This window comes from Marmota monax, unplaced genomic scaffold, assembly GCF_021218885.2.
Source record: "Marmota monax isolate L192 unplaced genomic scaffold, Marmota_monax_Labrador192_F-V1.1 WCK01_AAM20220418_F8-fsc00007, whole genome shotgun sequence".
NCBI lineage: Eukaryota > Metazoa > Chordata > Mammalia > Rodentia > Sciuridae > Marmota > Marmota monax.
In genome coordinates this window covers 28,975,461-28,996,261 of record NW_026692781.1, presented here as the reverse complement: position 1 = coordinate 28,996,261, position 20,801 = coordinate 28,975,461, and the positions used below count along the sequence as shown (strand labels likewise).

The following is a 20,801-nucleotide window of genomic DNA, read 5'->3' as shown; positions in this document are numbered from 1 at the left end:
TTGCAGGACATCTTCAAAAGTGATTTTTTTTTTTTTAACTAGTTTTATTTATTATCTTGCTTTGCTGATTATTGTCAGTTGATGTTCCACAGATTGGCTTGGGTAGTTCTGAGACAATGAAATTTTAATTTGTCTTTTTATTATTTTTGCATTTCCTTTTAATTATAATAGGGTTGTTTTAGATGTTATAATTTCTTTAATTATTCATTACGGTAATTTGAAGCCACTACTTCTTGTTGTTACTTCAGAAGTTAGAATAACCCAACTCTTTCTTCAGGACATTTCATTTGGTTCCTCCTTTCCATTATTAGCTACTATTTTATTTCAGTTTATACTTATTTATTTTTGAATTTTTATTATTATTATTTTCAGTGTTGGGGATTCAACCCAGGGCCTCATATAGGCTAGGCACACACTCTACCACTGAGCTACATCCCAGTATTAATCTTTGACTTTAATCCTTAGTCTTTGAATTTTGTTTTGGAAATAGTATTTTAGAAATGTAGATTAGTCAGTCACTTTGATATCCTGGGGTCAGGTTCTGCTTAGGTGAGTTGAGTTCATCCTATACTCTTTGATGTGGAACCAGATCATGAAAATTCATTCCCATGATATAGCTAATGATTATTGGGATGAACTTACTGAGTTATTGAACCATACTTTGCCTTAGTGAAGAGGGATTTTTCACAAGGAAGATGAGGTAGATGATAGGGTTTTTCATGTTGTATTCTGTTTAAATAAAATAATGCTTGAACATTATTTTTTAAATGCTAAACATGTATGAAAGTAAAATAAAGCAAATGTAATCTAGTGTTTATTCTAAATTCCATTAAATGGTTTATATAATTCTGATAGTATCATTCTAAAATAATCCACTGTTTGAACCGTGGGATCAATGTTAGCTCAAGCGACTTCCCTCAGTCAATGGAATTTATTTTTCTAATTCATTATAGCTCCTCTGGCTTATGAGCCATTCTCTACTCTTGCCATGATATATGAGGATCAAGGTGACATGGAGAAGTCATTGCAATTTGAGTTGATTGCTGCACATTTAAATCCTAGTGACACCGAAGAATGGGTTAGATTGGCAGAAATGTCTCTGGAACAAGACAATATTAAGCAGGCAATTTTTTGCTATACAAAAGGTAAATAAACCATTTTTCTCACTTTGATTAGATGTTATGTAATAGGTTGTTTGGTAATTACACTTGCTACTCTGGGCTAAGATGTTGGCTGAAATGTATTTATTTCTCATATTCTGTTATGCCAGAGAATATATTTGGGGTCCCTCTCTTCTGTTTATTAGCAACTTTTTTTTATATATTGTGAGCTAATATACACAAAAGTTGATAGATGAATAGTTTCCCACTGAGGTTATACCATCATCATTTTAGAGAATTAATGTCCTTGAAATTAATGTCATGCTAGAGTAACCAAATGCGATAATATGGAAATTCGGGTTCTAGCTAGTCTTAGATCAAACCTAGTCAAGTTTTCCTGTGCAGGTAGATTTATTCCAGAATAACCTGCTTGTTACCATTGCAGAATTAAAGTGTTCATTAAATTTTTGAGAAGATGTTGGGTCACACTCTGGTACTTAGCACCTCTTCTTGTGGTAAATATGTAATTTTTATTCCTTTCTTTCTAGCTCTTAAATATGAACCTACTAATGTCCGTTATCTCTGGGAGAGATCAAGCCTTTATGAACAGATGGGTGATCATAAAATGGCTATGGATGGCTATAGGCGTATTTTAAACCTTTTGTCTCCATCTGATGGAGAACGTTTTATGCAATTGGCTAGAGATATGGCAAAGTAAGTTTGGTATGAAGTATGTATGGGTACTCTTATTAATCATCTATTTTTGTAAATCAAAGAATATATTCAAATTAGAATATACTTTTCATTGAGGTGCAAGGACCTGTTTGCCTTTTATATTTTTTATTGTGCCTAAATACAGAGGTGGGTTTTAAAAAAAACTTTTCTGTTTCCAAGTGAACTGATGGCTTAGAAAATTTTGTAGATAAGGTTACATTTCCAGTTATCAGAAGCTTGAATACAAAGCATATTTTGAAAGATGATAGGTTTCCAGTTTTCCACAACTTAATTGAAGCTGTATATATCTGTAGTATTTAAAAAAAAATTATTGCACATGTGCCAATGAAATGTTTGTGATCTGAGATTGTCTACAATAATTTATTTTGTGTCAGTACTAAAATAATTTTTAAGATTAAAAAGTTTTCTTGAAAGTTGTTATGTGTTACTGACCATGGTGTTATACTTTATTCTAAATTATGCCATACTGCAGTTACTTCTCTGTTACGTTGTGCAGCAAAACAAAGTGGGGAACATTTTGGTTTAATAATGCCTGTGGTGTGCTTTCTATTCTTATGGATATCTACTATATAGTATTTCAGCCTAGGTTTAATCATCTTGATCTGGGTACATTAGTGTTAACTCCATTCTGTAACTTTTATTCTGGTGATGCTTGGTTGTGAAATTGTCATTTACCCTCCCAGGAATGGGTTATATAGGAATACAAGTAGTATTTTTAGGAAATTTGGTGAGGCAGAGTGACCCTAAGTTGATCACTGACGGTATACCATGAATATTGAGTGTGTTCCCAGGTTATCTGCTAATAAAGCTCTGGCTTTTGGTGGTTAGTCTAGTTGTGTTCTACTTTAAGAATCATTATGTGGCCTGTAGTAGTAAATTTGTTTTTCATTTGTATTACATACATTTTTGTTAGGTGAGAGTGGCAGTGGCCACTTCAGTCACTGCTGTGGTGGTTTTCTTACATGGAATTTTGTTACTGTAACATCTGATTGATTAGGCTTTGTCTTTGGTCCTTAATTTCCCTCCAGAAATATTTGTTGTCTGTATCTTATGTGCTAGATACTGTACAAGGATATCCATTTTTCAACAAATTTTAGAAGTCCTCTGCCTTGTGGAGCTTACTTAAATCTTAGTACAGAACAAACAGCTAAAAATTTAATAGAATCTTGCTACCCCACAGATTGGCAACGTTTGTATTACCAGAGAGCTTGTCAGAATTGCAGGATTTCAGTCCTGCTCCAGCTCTACTGGATCAGAATGTGCCCTTTTGAAGAACCCAGTTGATCTTTATGTACATTCAAATTGAGAAGTAATGGACTAGCTAACTATATTGCTTATCAGTACAGTGGGCACTCTTTGGGCTAGCGGTCATTAATTCAGAGTGGAACCAGTTGGTATGTTATTTGGGCAGGTGGTAATGAAGATAGACATACATGAATTTATTTAACTGTAATGGGGTTTTATCAGGTGATTTTGATAAAGGGAGAGGCAGGGCAAGAGAACAGAGGGTGTCTGCAAGGGAGTAATTATAATGTTGTACTACCAAAAAGGGGAGAAATGAGAATAGGAAGGGCATAGGGAATAAGTGGTAAAACCAGTACTTTGTAGATCCATTAAGTGTTCTTGGTATTGAATTACAGAGGGAATGAGCTGAAATGATAGGAAATTTAAAAGTGAGAAATTAGGTGAAATACTTGAAACTAGGACATTGTTATACATTGTGACATGGTACATTTTTCTCTGAATTAGTTTGGTTATAATTTTTTTTTCATAAATAAGACTTTGTCACTATTTAAAAATCTAAATTTTAAATAGATTCTTGGTCCGGTGGCTCATATCTATGAGCCTATTTAACTTTAGCAGTGATCTTATCTCCAGTTGCTTTTCCAAAATTACCTTCATAATGGAACTCCATCAGTTTCCCCAGTTAAGACTTGGGCTTCTTCTGCACTTCCACTTTTTGTTTTCTTAATTTTCTTTCTTTGTTTCACTTTTGATACTGGGGATCTAACCTAGATCTACTACTGTTCCACATCCCCAGATTCCCCCCACCTTTTTTGTTTAATTTTGAGAGAGACAGGGTCTTGCTAAGTTGCTTAGGACCTCACTAAATTGCTGAGGCTGGCCTCAAATTTGTGATCCTTCTGTCTTAGCCTCCTCAGTCCCTGGGATTACAGGTGTGTACTACCATACTCTGCCACACTTCTGCTTTTCTAATGAAGACATCATGAAGAGTATAAATAGATTGCCAAGCCTTTTCTATCTTTTATAATATTGAATCAGTTTATTGGCCTCTTCTTTCAAGTGATTTGTCTGCATCTTTTGGGTCATGATTCCCACCATGTTTTTCCATGTTTGGCATACCTTTTGGAGCTGAGCATAAGAGGTCTTTCATGATTGTTGTTTTTTATTAATACCAACACACAGACCAGTGAAGCAAATAACCATCAGTAATCTTGACATCAACATGAGTTTCAATAATCATGGTCTGCCGTTTTTTGACTGGGAACCCATTTTGTCATGGTAAGATCCATGCCAAGGAAGTTAGACAGGTTTTGCACTGAATACCCTCAGTAATTATTTTGAATTTTCTAAATGTAATTTCACCTTTCTGCACATCAGTAAGCCCCACTTCACACAATCCTTGGATCCATCAAATGCAATTTTGGTACCTGAGCTCTTGGGACTAGTACTTTTCCAACTATTTGCTTTTCTTTTTTTCTTTTGTGGTGCTAGGGATCAAACAAAGGGTCTTGCACTTGTGAGGCGAGAACTCTACCACTGAGTTGTACCCTGAGACTCCCAACATTTCTTACATTGAACATATGAACATATCTTTCATATCATACCAGTCTTTTTTTAGATAATGGATTGTTTCTGACTCTTTTTGCCACCTTTTGTTCTTTTGTCGTTATTGTGTTGCTCATAGAGCCAGAATGCTGATTATGTTTTCTCCTCTCAAATTTTAAGAAAATGAAATCACAGTTAATTAGAGGGACTCAGCCAGGAACTGAGTTTTATAATCAAAATTAAATAAGTATTTATCCATTTTGTCACTTCACTTTTTTAGGAGTTACTATGAAGCCAATGATGGTACTTCAGCTATTAATATAATTGAAGAAGCTTTCTCAAAACACCAGGGCCTAGTCTCCATGGAAGATGTTAACATAGCAGCTGAACTGTACATTTCTAACAAGCAGTATGACAAAGCCTTGGAGGTAGAAGTGTTTGTTTTTACCTTTGTATTCCAAAAGTTCTTAAACATTGGCAACTTCTTATTTTAATTATATATTAAACTGTATATTTAAAGTTTTAAAGGAAATAATTGATTTCTAGATTCTGCAGTGATTCTGTAGGAAATATAAAATATAGTTATCACACGATAAATGATGTTGCTGTTATTCTAAGTGCCAGTTGTATCTGTATTTCCTGGGAGCAGAACTCAGACTAATTACAGTGTTTCATTTCTATCTTTAGCCATTGAGGAAAAGTAGATTGGTTTGCTGCTGCGTAATTATATATCTTTAGTTTTAGTTAATATCATACAAAATATTAATGTATCTCAGCTAGGATTTTTTATTTTAAGAAGACTTAACTGTTCTTTTTTAAATCCCATTTTTATGTTGCAAGGATTATTATTATTATTTTTTTTTAGAGAGAGAGAGAGAATTTTAATATTTATTTTTAGTTTTCTGCAGACACAACATCTTTATTTGTATGTGGTGCTGAGGATCGAACCCAGGCCGCATGCATGCCAGGCGAGCGCACTGCCACATCCCCAGCCCTTGCAAGGATTATTTTAAGTAACTGTACCAGTCTTTGCATTAAGAAAAGTTTTTTAATTTGTTATTTCCTTTTCTTTTTTTCATTCTTTTAGGTAATTACGGATTTTTCTGGAATTGTGCTACAAAAGAAAACAGAAGAAGGCACTTCAGAAGAAAATAAAGGTAGTAGTTTCCTTTGCATAGGAAAGTGTACATTATTCTCTCTTGATCATACTATGGTATTTTGAATTGTTAATGTTCTCATAGTAAGTATTCCCAAGAAGCAATTTTTCCTCTAAGAAATTTCATATCTTTTTATTGTGAATATTGGTTTATAAGTAATCTTTGAAAAAAAATGTTTCATATTCCTTTTATTTTTTGATAAGAATAAAAGCATTGATAAAATGGCATTTCTCAGAGACCAGTGTCTCTTTTATTCATTCTTTTATCCTAATTATTAAAAACCTTTAGATCTATAGTGATTTATTTTTCAAAAAGGACTTAAAATTCTCTACTATTGGGATGGGGATATAACTCGGTAAAGTGCTTGCCTTGCATGCACAAGGCCCTGGGTTCAATCCCTAACACCACCCAAAACAAAACAAACAAACAAAAAAAAACTGTACTATTAAAAAATTCCACTTAAAACAGGTATTCACATGAAAAGTAGAAACTAATGATACCCTATATTGTCTAAAAACTAGAATATGTAATGAGAGATCTGGTTAGACAGTCATACTGGAAGTATGGCTTGCAGGATCTCTGTTAGTTCTTTCTCTCATATCTGCTGTTTTCTTTCTACCACACCCATTAACCATTCTGTGAAAATATTAACATGTAAGAGCCTATTTGAGGTTATAAAAAAATTGGTCGTCTTTATGGGCAGAGTAGACATCCCTATTCTTGGGAGAGAATTCCTATGTTGTACTTTGCACTCCTACCCTGTGAGGATTTTGATGGAATTGGGGGAAGTGAGTTGATACTGAGTATACTACCTGCTTCAGAATAGTTCTCTCCCTGACTTGTTGTCATATACAAAGATTCCATCATGTTGTAATCCTTTCGGTTAAGGCATAATTACTTAAATTTTTCTTTAAAAAAACGATCCATCTTAATAGCAAATAGTAATTCACTTCACAAATCAGTTTGCTAATTCATAGAGAGCAAGGTCCAAGATGAGATATGGGACAGGTGAATGTTCAAGTGGAAAGTTGTTGAGGGGAATCCCAGTTCAATAAGTTTCTTTTAAGTGACTATGCTTGTGGGTATGACATTTCCTGCCCTCAAGGAGGTAGGGAAGGGTTCAAATAAAGTACATATAATTTAATCATAAAAAGAGTTATATGATGATTTCTGTGGCAAAATGGGAAAAGAGAGGAAGGGAGTATATTGTAGATCAGAGGATGTTTATAGAGGTACAGTTTAAGCAGACACTCATGAGGAAGGGAGTTCCAAATGGAGTCACAGGGTGTGGTAGCATTGCTTAGCCTGGATAGGAACAGATAGCATCCGTGGTTTGGGCCTCTTGAGTGGCTGGAATGGTGTGAATGAGTTAGAAGTAGGAATTGTGGTATGAAAACATGAGTTAGGGCATCTGAAGGACTCTGTCAGTTTTAATACTACTTTGGACCTGGCCTAGGTTAGAATTGAGGCTGTAATAAGTTATTTTACATCCATAATTTCTGTTGAACATTTTTCTCCTAAAAATCATATTTGTATTTTGAACTCTTTTTGTTCTTTGTTTTAAAAAAAATTGAAGTTTTAATTATAGATGTAATGAACTATATTTCACTGATTCTATTTCCTTCCTTCTTCCTTCAGTTTCTTAATGATTTAGCATAGCTGGAATCAGGAAACATCTTAACATAAATCAACATCTTAACATAGAGTTTTCAGTAGTAGTATTTTTCTTTCTTAGAATATTGGTGCCTGCTAGGTATGGTGGCACATGCCTGTAATCCCAGTGACTCAGGAGGCTTAGGCAGAGAATCACAAGTTTAAAATCAGTCTTAGCAACTTAGCAAGGTCCTAAGCAACTCAGCAAGACTGTCTCAAAATAAAAAATAAAAGGGGCTGGGGATGTAGTTCAGTCGTTAAGCACCCCTGGATTCAGTCCCAGATACCCCCTCCCCCCAAAAAAAGAACAGTTGGTCCCTGATTCACAATTTGTGCAACTTTATAATAGTTAATTAGTATGAAAGCAATACATGTTTGGTAGAAACTACACTTTGAATTCTTTTTTTTTTTTTTTTTCTTGTTGTCCTAGGGATCAAACTCAGGCCCTTGCATATGTTAGGTAAACTGAATTTTACATTTTGGTCTTTTCCCAGGTTAGCATTAGGCAGTACCAGAGTCTCTCATGATGCTAGGCAGGAACAGCAGGCCATAGTTCCATCACTCTTAGAGGGTAAAACACTGATACCCTACAGTGGACCATGTTGTTAAATTATGTAGTTCAATGGGTTAGGTATATTAAATGCATTGTTCAGTTGAAGATATTTTCAACTTAGGATGGGTTTATTGGGACATAACCTCATTGTAAGTTGAAGAGGTTTATGTATAAAATAGTGGTGCATCTGAAATCTATAGCATCTTAGCATTGATAAAATAACTGCAAAATATACAGAATAGGAGATCTGAAGGTTGAAACACTTCCATGTAAGCAAAGATTATTTTCTATATGCATTTTTGAAAATGAGAACACTTATTGGTAGATTACGTCGCTATTGATTGAAATTTTTTTAATTCTTCCAAATGTGAAAGATCTAATTGGGAATTCGGGAGAATAAGTGTCAGTAACTAACATCAGCTTTTTAAAATATAGGGCTATGATGTGTTAGTTAATATTGTATTATATAAACTATAGGGAATCTAAATAAATATATTTCTTGGCATTGCCAAATTATTGACAGTGGCTAAATAATTGCTCCCAATCTCTGTACTTACCTGATTGAATTGGTTAACAACAGTTTGTGGATTGGCACGGGTCTTAGACTACACCTTGAGTAGCATTGCCCTGTAGTTTTATAAAGTGTCCTTAGCCTTTTTAAATAGTTTACCTGAATTCTACCTTGTCTGATATTGAGATTGTGACCTCTCTTTTTTGTTTGTATGTTATTTTCAACCATTTAGAATGTCTTGATTTTAGACACGCATCTTGTGTCCAACATAAAGTTGACTTTTACTTTGTGATTTGATCTAAAAGCAAGGTTTTCTATTTATACATCTGTATAGATTATCTGTTTAATGGGTATATTTCATTGAATAGTGTCTTAGTTCCTTTGAGTTGCTATAACAAAATAGACTGAATGATTTATAAAAGACAGAAATTTATTATAGTTCTAGAGGCTGAGAAGTCCAAGGCATCAGCAGATTTGGTGTCTGGTGAGGATCTTGCTGTGTCCTCATATGACAGAGGGACTGGACAAACTACTTCAAGCCTCTTTTTTTTAAAAATTTATTTTTTAGTTGTAGTTGTACACATTCTTTTTTTTTTTTTTTTTTTAAGAGAGAGAGAGAATTTTTTAATATTTATTTTTTAGTTCTCAGCAGACACAACGTCTTTGTTTGTATGTGGTGCTGAGGATTGAACCCGGGCCGCACGCATGCCAGGCGAGCGCGCTACTGCTTGAGCCACATCTCCAACCCCTGTACACATTCTTTATTTAATTTTTTTATGTGGTGCTGAGGATCGAACCCAGGGCCTCGCATATGCTAGGCGAGTGCTCTACCGCTGAGCCACAATCCCAGCCCTTCAAGCCTGTTTTTTAAAGATATAAATCCTGTTTATGAGAGCAAAGCCTTTAAGACCTAATCATGTTCTAAAGACCCTCCACCTCTTAATTCACTTGGTTCAGATTCAACAAATGAATTTTAGGGGAATACAAACATTCAGACCATGGCAAGTATTTCTAGAAAGCAAATCAAAATGATAGTTTGGAATATAGAATCCATATATAAGTAGAATACCATTTTATTAAAGTCAAAATGCTCAATAAAATGATTGCATTATTTAATTCTTATTCAGATAAGTGCCTATGACTACTATTTATTGAAGATACAACCCTGAGTCAGACAGACCTTGTTCTTTTCTTGTCCTATGGAGTTTATATGGGGTCTAAGGTGAAAAAATTTTCATGATAGGCTAAATTTTGTTTTCTCATTGAGCAGAATAAACAAGCTTACTCCACTTACTCCACTTACTCTCCCCAAGGAATTGGGAGAGTCCTGAAGAATGAACCCAAGGGTGCTTTACTACTGATCTACTTTTTATTTTTTATTTGGAGATAAGTTGCTGGGGCTGCCCTTGAATTTGTGATCCTTCTGCTTTACACTCTCAAGTCACTGGAATTACAGGCATGGTAGGCAGGAACAGCAGGCCATAGTTCCATCATGCCTGGCAATAAGCTGTGTTTTTGATACCGGTTACTACCTTGAAGTTCAGTGATTAAAAAGTCTCTTAATTAAACTTGTCCAAATCCTCCTATGACTTGGTAACTTTTGGCAATACTATAATTTATGATGAGTTCTGTAAAATGTGAAATTATTTTAAGTAATTAAAAATTTTATTCTGTCACTTTATATCACTGATATCCTCCTATACTTTAGGATTTTCTAAAATGGAAACATATACTTATTTAGAATTTACTATGTAAAATAAAAATAATATTTTAAATGAGAAACAAAATTTCTTCAATTTCTCAGGGCTTTAAAATATTTTTGCTTAATTAAGATTTAAAACAAAACAGTATTATTTTACCCTTTTTGCCCCCCCCCCCCCCTTTTTTTTTTCTGGGAAGCAGTGAACTTCAGAGCTTTATTCTGCAATATGGAGGAAATAATTTTGCCTGCCTCTTCACAACATAAGCTGTATTTGCCCTTTTCTTAATTTATTGTAATAAAGAGGTGGTGTTGTTGCTGATCATTTTGTTTTTCTTTTTCTGTTTTTTTTTTTGTTCTCTGTAGTTTGATAGAAAGTATGGGAGTTTGTTTTGGATAAGTAGATATTAGGAAAAGAATAAGAAGGATGAATGCAAACAAAAGAGACAGACTGAAGGAGATATAAGATCTAATAACAGAGTTAGCCAAAATTAGAATTGACTGTGGAACCATTTTCTTTGAATGAAGTAAATAAGATACAAAGTAGAGTTTGCTTCATTTGCCCCACATTCTAAGCTTGCATATAGGAACTGCTTCTTGTCTGATGATTTCCCAGCTGGTGAGAATGTTACCTGCACTATACCTGAGGGTGTGCCAATAGATATCATGGTGAAGTTAATGGTCTGCCTTGTACATCTCAACATCCTTGAACCGCTTAATGTAAGTAACATTAAGATGTGCACTTGAGATACTTAAGATCAAAACCAGTTTTCTTTGGATGACAAAAATTGTAACTTGACCCTGGATTTTCACATTTTTTAACTGAAGAGGTCACAGTAATCATCAAATCACTTTTGTATGAATGTCTGAGACAAGCTAAAAATGTTTTGAAATTGGGCTTGTAATAATTTGCTTTTCTTTTAAAATGAGAACAATCCAAAGATGAAAAATTGATATTGGGGCTTTTGTTGATAATAATTTCGATACCTATTTTCTTTTGCTGACTTTGGACAAAGTATTTTTATTGAACAAAAAACCTCTACTTTATTGACTCTAGGATAGGGTATTGAGTAAAATACTTCAAATCCCTGCATCATGGGGTTTTTGTTCTAATGGATTAGGTTAAAAAAAATTATAAAATATGTCAGATATTGGGTGGTGATAAATTTTCTGGAGAAAATCAAGGAAGAAAAATATTGAGGAATATTGGGGGTGGGAATGGTTGCAAATGGGAGTCAGGAAAGGCAGTAAACCATTGGGATATCTGAGGAAATCACTTTCAAAAACATAAGCAAACGTAAGGATGGCAAGGCACAGGTGTGCTTGGCTTGTTAGAGAAAGAGTTCAACAGAGCAGAGTGGTCCTAATTCCTGCAGTTTCCTGTCTTTTAACAGGTCCACATCATGTGTTAGATGAGTGAATGATAGAAATATTGAGTTCTTTTTCATAGAGATAAATAAATAGAAAAATGATCATTTAAGCTGTGTTATTAAGCTTTGCTCCTTTTCAGCTTGCTTCATATAATCAATATATATTAAAATGAGAACTATACATAAATGTGCACACTTGTAATTCATGTTTGATGACTTCAGGCTTTTATTTGGGGTCTAGCCTCTCTTGACAACGCTAGTGGAACAGAATCCTGAAGATATGGGAGACCTATATCTAGATGTTGCTGAAGCTTTTCTGGATGTTGGTGAATATCATTCTGCGCTTCCCCTCCTCAGTGCATTAGTTTGCTCTGAAAGATACAACCTTGCAGTAGTTTGGCTTCGGCATGCAGGTAATATATTTTTAGTGGGAGGGAAAAGTTTTAATCATATAAGTGGACAAGAACTTATTATTCCAAGATGGTAATAATTGTGTTAATATCTTAGTGGAAGTATTTGTGGTTTCAGGCAGTTTTTTTTTTGTTTTTCGATACTGAAGATTGAACCCAGGACCTTACACATGCTACCACTGAGCTATATCCCCAGCCCTTTTTTATATTTTTAAAATTTTATTTTAAAAAAGGTTCTAAGTTGCCTTACTCCTACCTTAGACTCCTGAGTAGCTGAGATTATGGTGTGTGCCACTTTGCCCAGATCAGGGTGGTTTTATGAAGATCAGAATTTATTAAATTGTCAGACTCTACTAAGTGATTTCTCCTCACTAATGCTTTGGAGGAACAATTTACTTATTGGTAACAGAGAGAAGAAGAAGGACTAACACGTCCCTTAAATGTCTGTCTCTTAACCTGTATACTTTGGTTTGTGGTAATGCATTATCAGACTTGGGATGAAATCTAATTTTTGAAGAATTTTTACAGATGGATACTTAATATTTTACTTTGAGAGAAAATATTTAAGGTATTTTCAGTACTCTTTGAGCCACATGTCCAAGATTAAATTATCATTCATTTCACTTTTCCTAAGTCCACAGTAATCTGAAATAACTTAATTAGAATAGAAAAAAACAGCTTCAGAACACAATATCTTGGAAAAATATATGAAAGTAAATATATTCTAACTGGATTTCTTATTGAGTTAACATAGAAGATGCATTAAATATTCAATTGTTTTGGTTTAAAATATTGCATGATGACAGAAAGTTCTGATGGCTCTAAGATATTATTATTATATGAGAACTATTATAGAAAATTCTCTAACTAGAGAAGAACTAGACATTTGAGACAGTAGCTCACTCACATCACAGAAATGAACTGAGAAAGAGAGTATTTAAGATAATGCTTTTCTAGCTATTCATGGTGTAGCATGCCTGTAATCCCAGTGGCTCAAGAGGCTGAGGCAGGAGGATTGCAAGTTCAAAGACAGCCTCAGCAATTTAGTGAGGACCTAAACAACTTAGTGAGACGCTATCTCAAAGTAAAAACACATGCTGGGAATGTGGCTCAGTCAAGTGCTCCTGGGTTCAATCCCTGGTACAAAAAAAAAAAAAAAAGGAATGCTTTTCTGTTTCGATGAGTGAACATGAATAAAAATATAATATTATCATACACTGTTATAAAAAGTCACCTTTGTGAGATTTGAATTTTCAAGATGAGCAGAGAGGTTTTTGGTTTTTATTGCATAAGGCTATGATATTGAAATTACTCCTGTGTTAATAATAGTAATAATAGTAAAAATACATAGTTGATAGTCTAGGCAGATTTGAGAAAACAAGAGGCAAAATATTTAGATCATCACTGCAGTAGAAAAGGAAAGAGATGAAAAGGGCCTAGATTAGTGTTATGGCTATTAGGGTGGAAAGAAGAAATGCTCACAGAGACCATTTTCATATATATATATATATATATTTTTTAGTTGTAGGTGGATACAATACCTTTATTTTATTATATTTTTTTGTGAACCCAATGCCTTATGCCAAGTGCTCTACCACTGAGGCACAACTCCCCATAGAGACCCATTTTCAAGTTCAAATTATAGGACTTGGTGGTTGAATGGGCATAGTTTGAGGAATAGAGTTCAGTACTCTGATGTCTGAGAACTATCCTGGGGAGCTAATTGAGTGAAGTGAGGGGGAGTTGTTGATATTGGGAATCACAAAACTCAGGAGTAACAAAAATGAGTGAAGTGGGCAAGTGATAATAGTAGAGAGAGCTGGAGAGCGCTGTCTAAGGGCTGTTTCTCAGCATGGGAATAGGGGACCCGATGTTGCCAAATCCAAGTTTTTCAAAAGAAGCCAGTACTCTGGGTCTAAATTAAAAATACTAATTAAAAAATGTAGACAATCATCTTTAAAACTGAATAATCATATCTGTGGATTAAATTGGTTTACCAGCTATGAACTGTGGCTTTATGTATATGAAGGTGTTTATTGTGGTATTACAAGAATAAAAATTTGGAAACAACCTAAATGTTAAGTAATATGGTTAATAATGTGATTATTATATAACTATTCAACATGCCAGTGAAAACATGGGGAAATATTTGAAGGATAATGCTAAGTGAATAAAGCAAAATGCCATATTGTATATATACACTGAATACGTCCTTGTAGCAATTAAAATTTAGAGATTGATCAATCAATAAAAATTGGAAGGGATTGTTGCTTGAAGTACTAAAAAAGATGTATTCATTTCTTTCTTGTAATTTTTTATGTTAATGTAATTTTTCTTTAAAAATGGAAAAACAATTTTGGCCAATTTAATCTGTAATTCACATGTTTGCTTTAACATTATTTTAGAATGTTTAAAGGCCTTAGGCTATATGGAGCGTGCTGCTGAAAGCTATGGCAAAGTGGTTGATCTGGCCCCCCTCCATTTGGATGCAAGGATTTCACTTTCCACCCTTCAGCAGCAGCTGGGCCGACCTGAGAAAGCTCTGGAAGCTCTGGAACCAATGTATGATCCTGATACTTTAGCCCAGGATGCAAATGCTGCACAGCAGGTAGACCATGTAACATAGAAGTTTTTCCTGGTGGATTGTATTTTAGAACTTTCTCCTCAGTTAAGGATGTCCCTATAGTTTACATCCAAAGTTTTATTTGGGGATTTTTTTTTTTTAATTTTTGTAGTTGTACAGAATGCCTTTATTTTATTTGTTTATTTTTATGTGGTGCTAAGGTTCGAACCCAGGGCCTCACATGTGCAAGGCAAGCATTCTTCCACTGAGCTCTAGCCCCAGTCCCAAATTTGGGGATATTAAATTTAATGTTTTTGAAAAATTATTTTGAGCCTTAAGATTCAGGCAATTTATTAGGAAACATTATAAATTATAGTTTCTATAATATTAGACATTAATCATTATGAAAAATCATAAAGCAAATGTTCTTAAGGTTTGGTTTCTAAAATAAAGCTTTTCTGTGCAAATAAAACAGTTTACAGCAAAGGAATTTTGTCACACTCATCATGTGTTTGTTTATTTAGGAACTGAAGTTATTGCTTCATCGTTCTACACTGTTGTTTTCACAAGGCAAAATGTATGGTTATGTGGATACTTTACTAACCATGCTAGCCATGCTTTTAAAGGTTGGTAATTATCTTTATATGACTTTTTAAATGTTTGGTATTTGATTTAAACCAACATTGCTACTTATAATTGTTTTACTCTTTTAAATCAGACATTTTAAAGTGAAAGTCAAATATAGACAAAAGACTTAGAAATTAATTAGTGGTGTATAGTTGAAAGTTCTACCTGATATTATAAACTTGACCATAGAGTACATGAAATAAAACCTTTCCTAGAAGTTACTTAGAAAAGTGAGAGTCATAGTATCATCAGTTATTGACCATATAGGCAGAACTATGTGCCAAAATTCTTCTAGACCTGATGTCCTTTCTGAGTTTGGCTGTTTTTGCAGGGAGATGGCATGTCTATGTGTATGTTATAAAGTTAATGTGAATTGCCTTCTTTTTCCTATCTAAGATGAATAGCATGACCGAAATTCTTTTGGTAAAGAAAAAAAAATCAATTTTATTCTACTTTTAGGGTGTTTTTGTAATAATTTGACCTCTTTTCCCCTTACTGGAGGAGCTTTCAGTCACATTTGTGGTAATTGTGGCTCTTCAGTTTTCTTTAATTGACTAATAAAACTAATTACCTTCTTTAATTCAGGTAGCTATGAACAGAGCCCAAGTCTGTCTGATATCTAGTTCCAAATCTGGAGAGAGGCATCTCTACCTTATTAAAGTATCAAGAGACAAAATATCAGACAACAATGATCAAGAGACAGCAAATTGTGATACAAAAGGTAATTTCTTCATTTGCTTTATTATATATAACTTCGATGAATTCAGAGTATCTCATGAAGTAATATCTGACAGTAATCAAGTTGAAAATATACCCTTTTCAAATAAAATGAAATTTTGAATCCATATCTCTCAGGTATAATAAACTCATTTGATGTTAAAAGTCAAGGCTAAATACTTCAATTTTTAAAATATTAAAAGGAAAACATCTGCTTGCAACCTTCTGTTGAAAAATGAAACTTTAATTTTGATTTTTCTTTTTCTTTTTCTTTTTTTTTTTTTGGTACTGGGGATTGAACCCAGAGGTGCTTTACTACTAAGCCACATCCCTAATCCTTGTTTATATCTTTTTTGTTGATGTACTTTTATTTTTTACTTATTTATATGTGATGCTGAGGATGGAACCTAGTGCCCCACACATGTTAGGCAAGTGCTCTGCCACTGAGCCACAACCCCAGCCCTTTATATCTTATTTAGAGACAGGGTCTCACTTAGTTGCCAAGGCTGGTTTGAACTTGAGATCCTCCTGCCTCACCCTCCCGAGCCACGCAGATTACAGGTGTGTGCCACCACACCTGGGTAATTTTGACTTTTAAGAAGAAAGTATATTTGGAGAAATTTGAAGATTTGGTGGCAAAACCAATTATTTGTCCAGTCACTTTGATTATATACATTCCATTCAGTTTCAGTTTTGATGAATGTAGTAATAGCCATAGAAACTTTTTGAAAATAAGTTGCTATGACCTACTCTCAAGTCTTAGGACTTTAAAAGGCATCTAATTTTACTTGGAAAAGCATCAAGTATGTTTGGGTGAGGTTATTACTCAGAAAATTTTGAAAATGACTAAGGCTTTAAACTAGAGGTGTAAATTAGGCAGAATCTGACTTCATTATTAATTAATTTAACAAACATTTATTAAATCACTGTAGCATTATTAGAATTGGAAGAAAGGCAGGAGGACTTAGCTGGTTATCATCTAACTGTAAATGCTTGAGAGCCCTGCCAGCTCTCCAGTTCATTAATTCTGGGTTTATCCCAACATTTTCTACCTCTGTAGTATATATTAGACCATGTTTCCTTAAGTTTTGTTTTTCTCTATATCTGATATTGCTTGTTTCAGTGGATCCTCATTTCAGATCTGTTGTTGGTTTTTCTTAGGTTCATAAGGTCTTGTTGGTTAGTTTTGTTAATGTTATCACGGTGGGGATCACCTTTCATGGTGTCCCAGGGTGGATGAGCTAAACCTTTTTATGTTAAATAGAACTTTATACTCTGATATTTTCACTTAATGTTTTCTCACAGAAATTTTCTAATATTACTCTCTTGTCATAGCTATATTTTAGGACTATATAATATTCCTTTGGATAGCAGTTCCATAATTTAATCATTTCCTTATCATTTTTATATATGATACTTCTGCTAAATTTTTTGTAAATAATGTAGTAAGCATCTTTGTACATATAGATTTATCCATATTTTGATTATTTAGGATAGATTCCCACAAGGAGAATTATTGGATCAAGGACAGAAAAAACTTTTTAATAATTTTTAAGGCTATAAAAGAGAAGCATATTACAGAGAAAGAAGGACAAGGAGGTTGTTAAAAGAAAAACTTCAGAAAGATAAAATTGATTAGAAAAAGATCAAGAACAACTTTAATCTCAAATATAAATTGGAAGTCATTAGCTGAGAAAATGGCATTGGAATGCTTTGTATGTGCAGAATCCTCTAACTGATCACAATCATGGAAAGGCCATTTGTTCTGCTCTGGAGGAGCATACATCCTAGCTGGTACCAAAAAATGCAAATGGGGTTAGTTGGACTTTGTAGAGAACAAGTCATAATGAGAATTAACAATTGCATATTGTTAAGCAGGCAGAGAAAAAGGGGGATAGTGTTGAAGGAGTGTAAACAACCAACTACTCCCTGCTCATTTTTGTAAGGAGTGTTATTGGTAAGAATTTAGGCCCATAGGGCTGTGGTTATTAAGTTTATCTTAAAATAGAGCATGTGAATTTTTCTTTCTGATACACTGTTTCTGGAAATACCGTAACCTAACTGGTTTTCATTGGTCTCATTTTAGCAATATTTGCTGTACTCACAAGTGTCTTGCCAAAAGATGACTGGTGGAACCTTCTATTGAAGGCCATATATTCTTTATGTGATCTATCCCGATTTCAAGAGGCTGAGTTACTTGTAGATTCTTCATTGGAATATTATTCATTTTATGATGACAGGCAAAAACGCAAAGAACTAGAATACTTTGGTTTGTCTGCTGCAATTCTGGATAAAAATTTCAGAAAGGCATACAACTACATCAGGTGACTTTCCAATAATTTCATCAGATTCTTTATGATAGAATATACATTTACTTTGATTTAGACTTATAGTCAGGAATTAATAAGCTATTTTATTACTAGCTTTCGTTGTGTGCTGGTTCAGTTCATTGGTGATTCTCAGAGGCAGCATTTGAGAGCATGGACTCTAGAGCTAGATTTCCTGGGTTCAAATCCCAGCCCTGGCTTTGTGACTTAAGACTAGTTAATTTAACCTCTTGTGCCTCTCTCTCCCATTTATAGAAGGACATCTTAATACCATTACTCCCCCATAGTATTATGAGGGTTGAGTTATGTACAAAGCCTTTTTCAGTATCAGGAGCATATTATTATTCATTAAATGCTTATAGTACTTCAGCTGGGCAGGGAGAGGAAAAAGTGAAACCAATTGAATTTTTTTTTTTTTTTTGGTTTAAGAGTTTTGTTGAAAAACAGAAACAAGATGTAGAAATATTAACTTAAGCAGCATTTTTTGAGTAAAATCTTTTATTGTATAAGAGGTTTTGCTTAAATAGATTGAAGCACTTTGCTTTTCCTTGTTGGGGATGGTACAGTTTAGTATTAGAAGGATAGCGCTAAAGGGTTTCATTCTTAGAAATCAGGAAACGGGCTTTTTTTTTTTAAAAAAAAAAAAAAAACATCATCATTTCCTCCTCACCTTCTTTCTGCAATAGGATAATGGTAATGGAAAATGTCAATAAACCCCAGCTCTGGAATATTTTCAATCAAGTTACCATGCACTCCCAAGATGTAAGACATCATCGCTTCTGTCTCCGTCTAATGCTGAAAAACCCAGATAATCATGCCCTGTGTGTTTTAAATGGACACAATGCATTTGTATCTGGAAGTTTTAAGCATGCACTTGGTAAGTGTCCTGGCACATGACTTCGTCAAGCATAAACAGTATAATGTTAAAGGACCAAGCCTTTGGAGCAGAGCTGCCTAGGCTTAAATAACAGCTATTCTGTGTTGCTCTGTTCTGTTCCTTTATTTCTAAAATGGAGATAATAATTGGACCTACCTTAGAGATTACTGTGCAAATTAAATGAGTTAATATAAACTACCTAAAACAATGCTTGGTACATTGATAGCATGAGTGGCTATAAGTATTAGCAATAATGATAGTTTTTGTTATTCTTAAACTTTAGTTCTGAAAGGACTTATTCATTTTAAAGATCAAGAAATCTCCCTACTAAGGTTTGTTTGTTTTTAAAATAATTTTCAGTAATTATGAATGCTTTGCCCCTAATTTGGTTTGCTATTTGCAAAAAAGGATTTAAGATTTGCTGATAGTAATTCCTCTAGGAGGCAAGTCTTATAAGATTTATTTACATGATGCTTACAAATTCCAATTAAACTCAAGGAAATTCATTACTCATAAAAAGAAAAAAAAAATAAGGAATTAGAGGTACTCAAGAAGAAAAATGCTTAACCAAATGTTTAAACTTAGGCACATCTCTTTTGCTGCCAAGTTAATTCTGAATAAACTGCAATTTTGGCTATTTAAAAGTTAAAAAAAAAATTCATGTTTGTGAATGGCTGATGTTTTTATAATTGTTCAGCCAGTAACCTCAAATATCAGCTTTTGGAATTTTACTATGTATGCTTTTTTCTAATTGTTGGTTTAATATTTAGAAAATGGAAAAATTGAGATTTTAAAAAATGTTCATAGACAGTAAAAATAGAAAAGTCCAAATGGCCATTTACCATCTTTCCTGCTTAAACAAAAACAAAAACCTGTGGTATCATTCCTCCTGGAATAGAACCTAGAAGGAATAGAAGTTTTCATCTATGTAGGATAAATTTGGCTAAATTATCCTACCTCATTTGTTTTTTAACATGAGATAATTTATATCAGAATTCTTAAAACCCCAAATTGTTATTAGACACATGAGCTTCTCTTGGGAAAAATACAGTTGCCACATTTAAGAAAACACTGAATCTAAGAAACAAAGCTTCTTTTCCCTTTTCTCACTTCTATAATTCATCACATTTGAATTTATTAGAACAATTAATTTTATAAAAATTCACCCATGCTTTTAAATAGATTTAAGATCATAAATAGAATTATGATCACAATTGATGCTTTTTTAAAGAAATATTATTCTACATAGAAATATCTAGCTGTGCTAAAAAAAAAGTTACTTTTAGTTACACATTTATTTTCATGATCAAGATACATTTATGGAGACACTTCTAATTGTGTTCTGTGTTACATATTGCTATTAAATTAAATTAATATGTAATGATTGATATCTAAGACAGAACTATATGTTTAGCCTTAAAATGTTTGAATACATGTTAAGGAAATAAGGAACTCTGTTCTTGTCACATCATCTGACACCACTTCTTATTTTCCAGGGCAGTATGTGCAAGCCTTTCGCACTTATCCAAATGAACCTCTTTATAACCTCTGTATAGGCCTAACCTTTATTCACATGGCATCTCAGAAGTATGTGTTAAAGAGACATGCTCTTATTGTGCAGGTAATTCATTTGGATTTTTCATTTTTATGTTCCTTGAAAATTAACATATTTAATGTTTTTAAAATTTCTACTTCAAAAGTAATACCTGCTC

General features: G+C 33.6%; 1 protein-coding gene across 1 annotated transcript in view; it reads left to right on the top strand.

Annotated features, from left to right (window-relative positions):
- The window catches only part of Gtf3c3 (general transcription factor IIIC subunit 3), a 43,857-nt gene that overhangs the window by 6,615 nt on the left and 16,441 nt on the right, over positions 1-20,801 (top strand). Inside the window, exons 5-16 of the mRNA XM_046447440.2 lie at positions 954-1,145; positions 1,649-1,814; positions 4,906-5,053; positions 5,713-5,782; positions 10,815-10,918; positions 11,810-11,981; positions 14,384-14,586; positions 15,066-15,167; positions 15,754-15,889; positions 17,972-18,209; positions 18,899-19,089; positions 20,586-20,710. Coding sequence (XP_046303396.1) covers positions 954-1,145; positions 1,649-1,814; positions 4,906-5,053; positions 5,713-5,782; positions 10,815-10,918; positions 11,810-11,981; positions 14,384-14,586; positions 15,066-15,167; positions 15,754-15,889; positions 17,972-18,209; positions 18,899-19,089; positions 20,586-20,710 — 1,847 coding nt within the window. The remainder of the gene's footprint in view (positions 1-953; positions 1,146-1,648; positions 1,815-4,905; positions 5,054-5,712; positions 5,783-10,814; positions 10,919-11,809; positions 11,982-14,383; positions 14,587-15,065; positions 15,168-15,753; positions 15,890-17,971; positions 18,210-18,898; positions 19,090-20,585; positions 20,711-20,801) is intronic.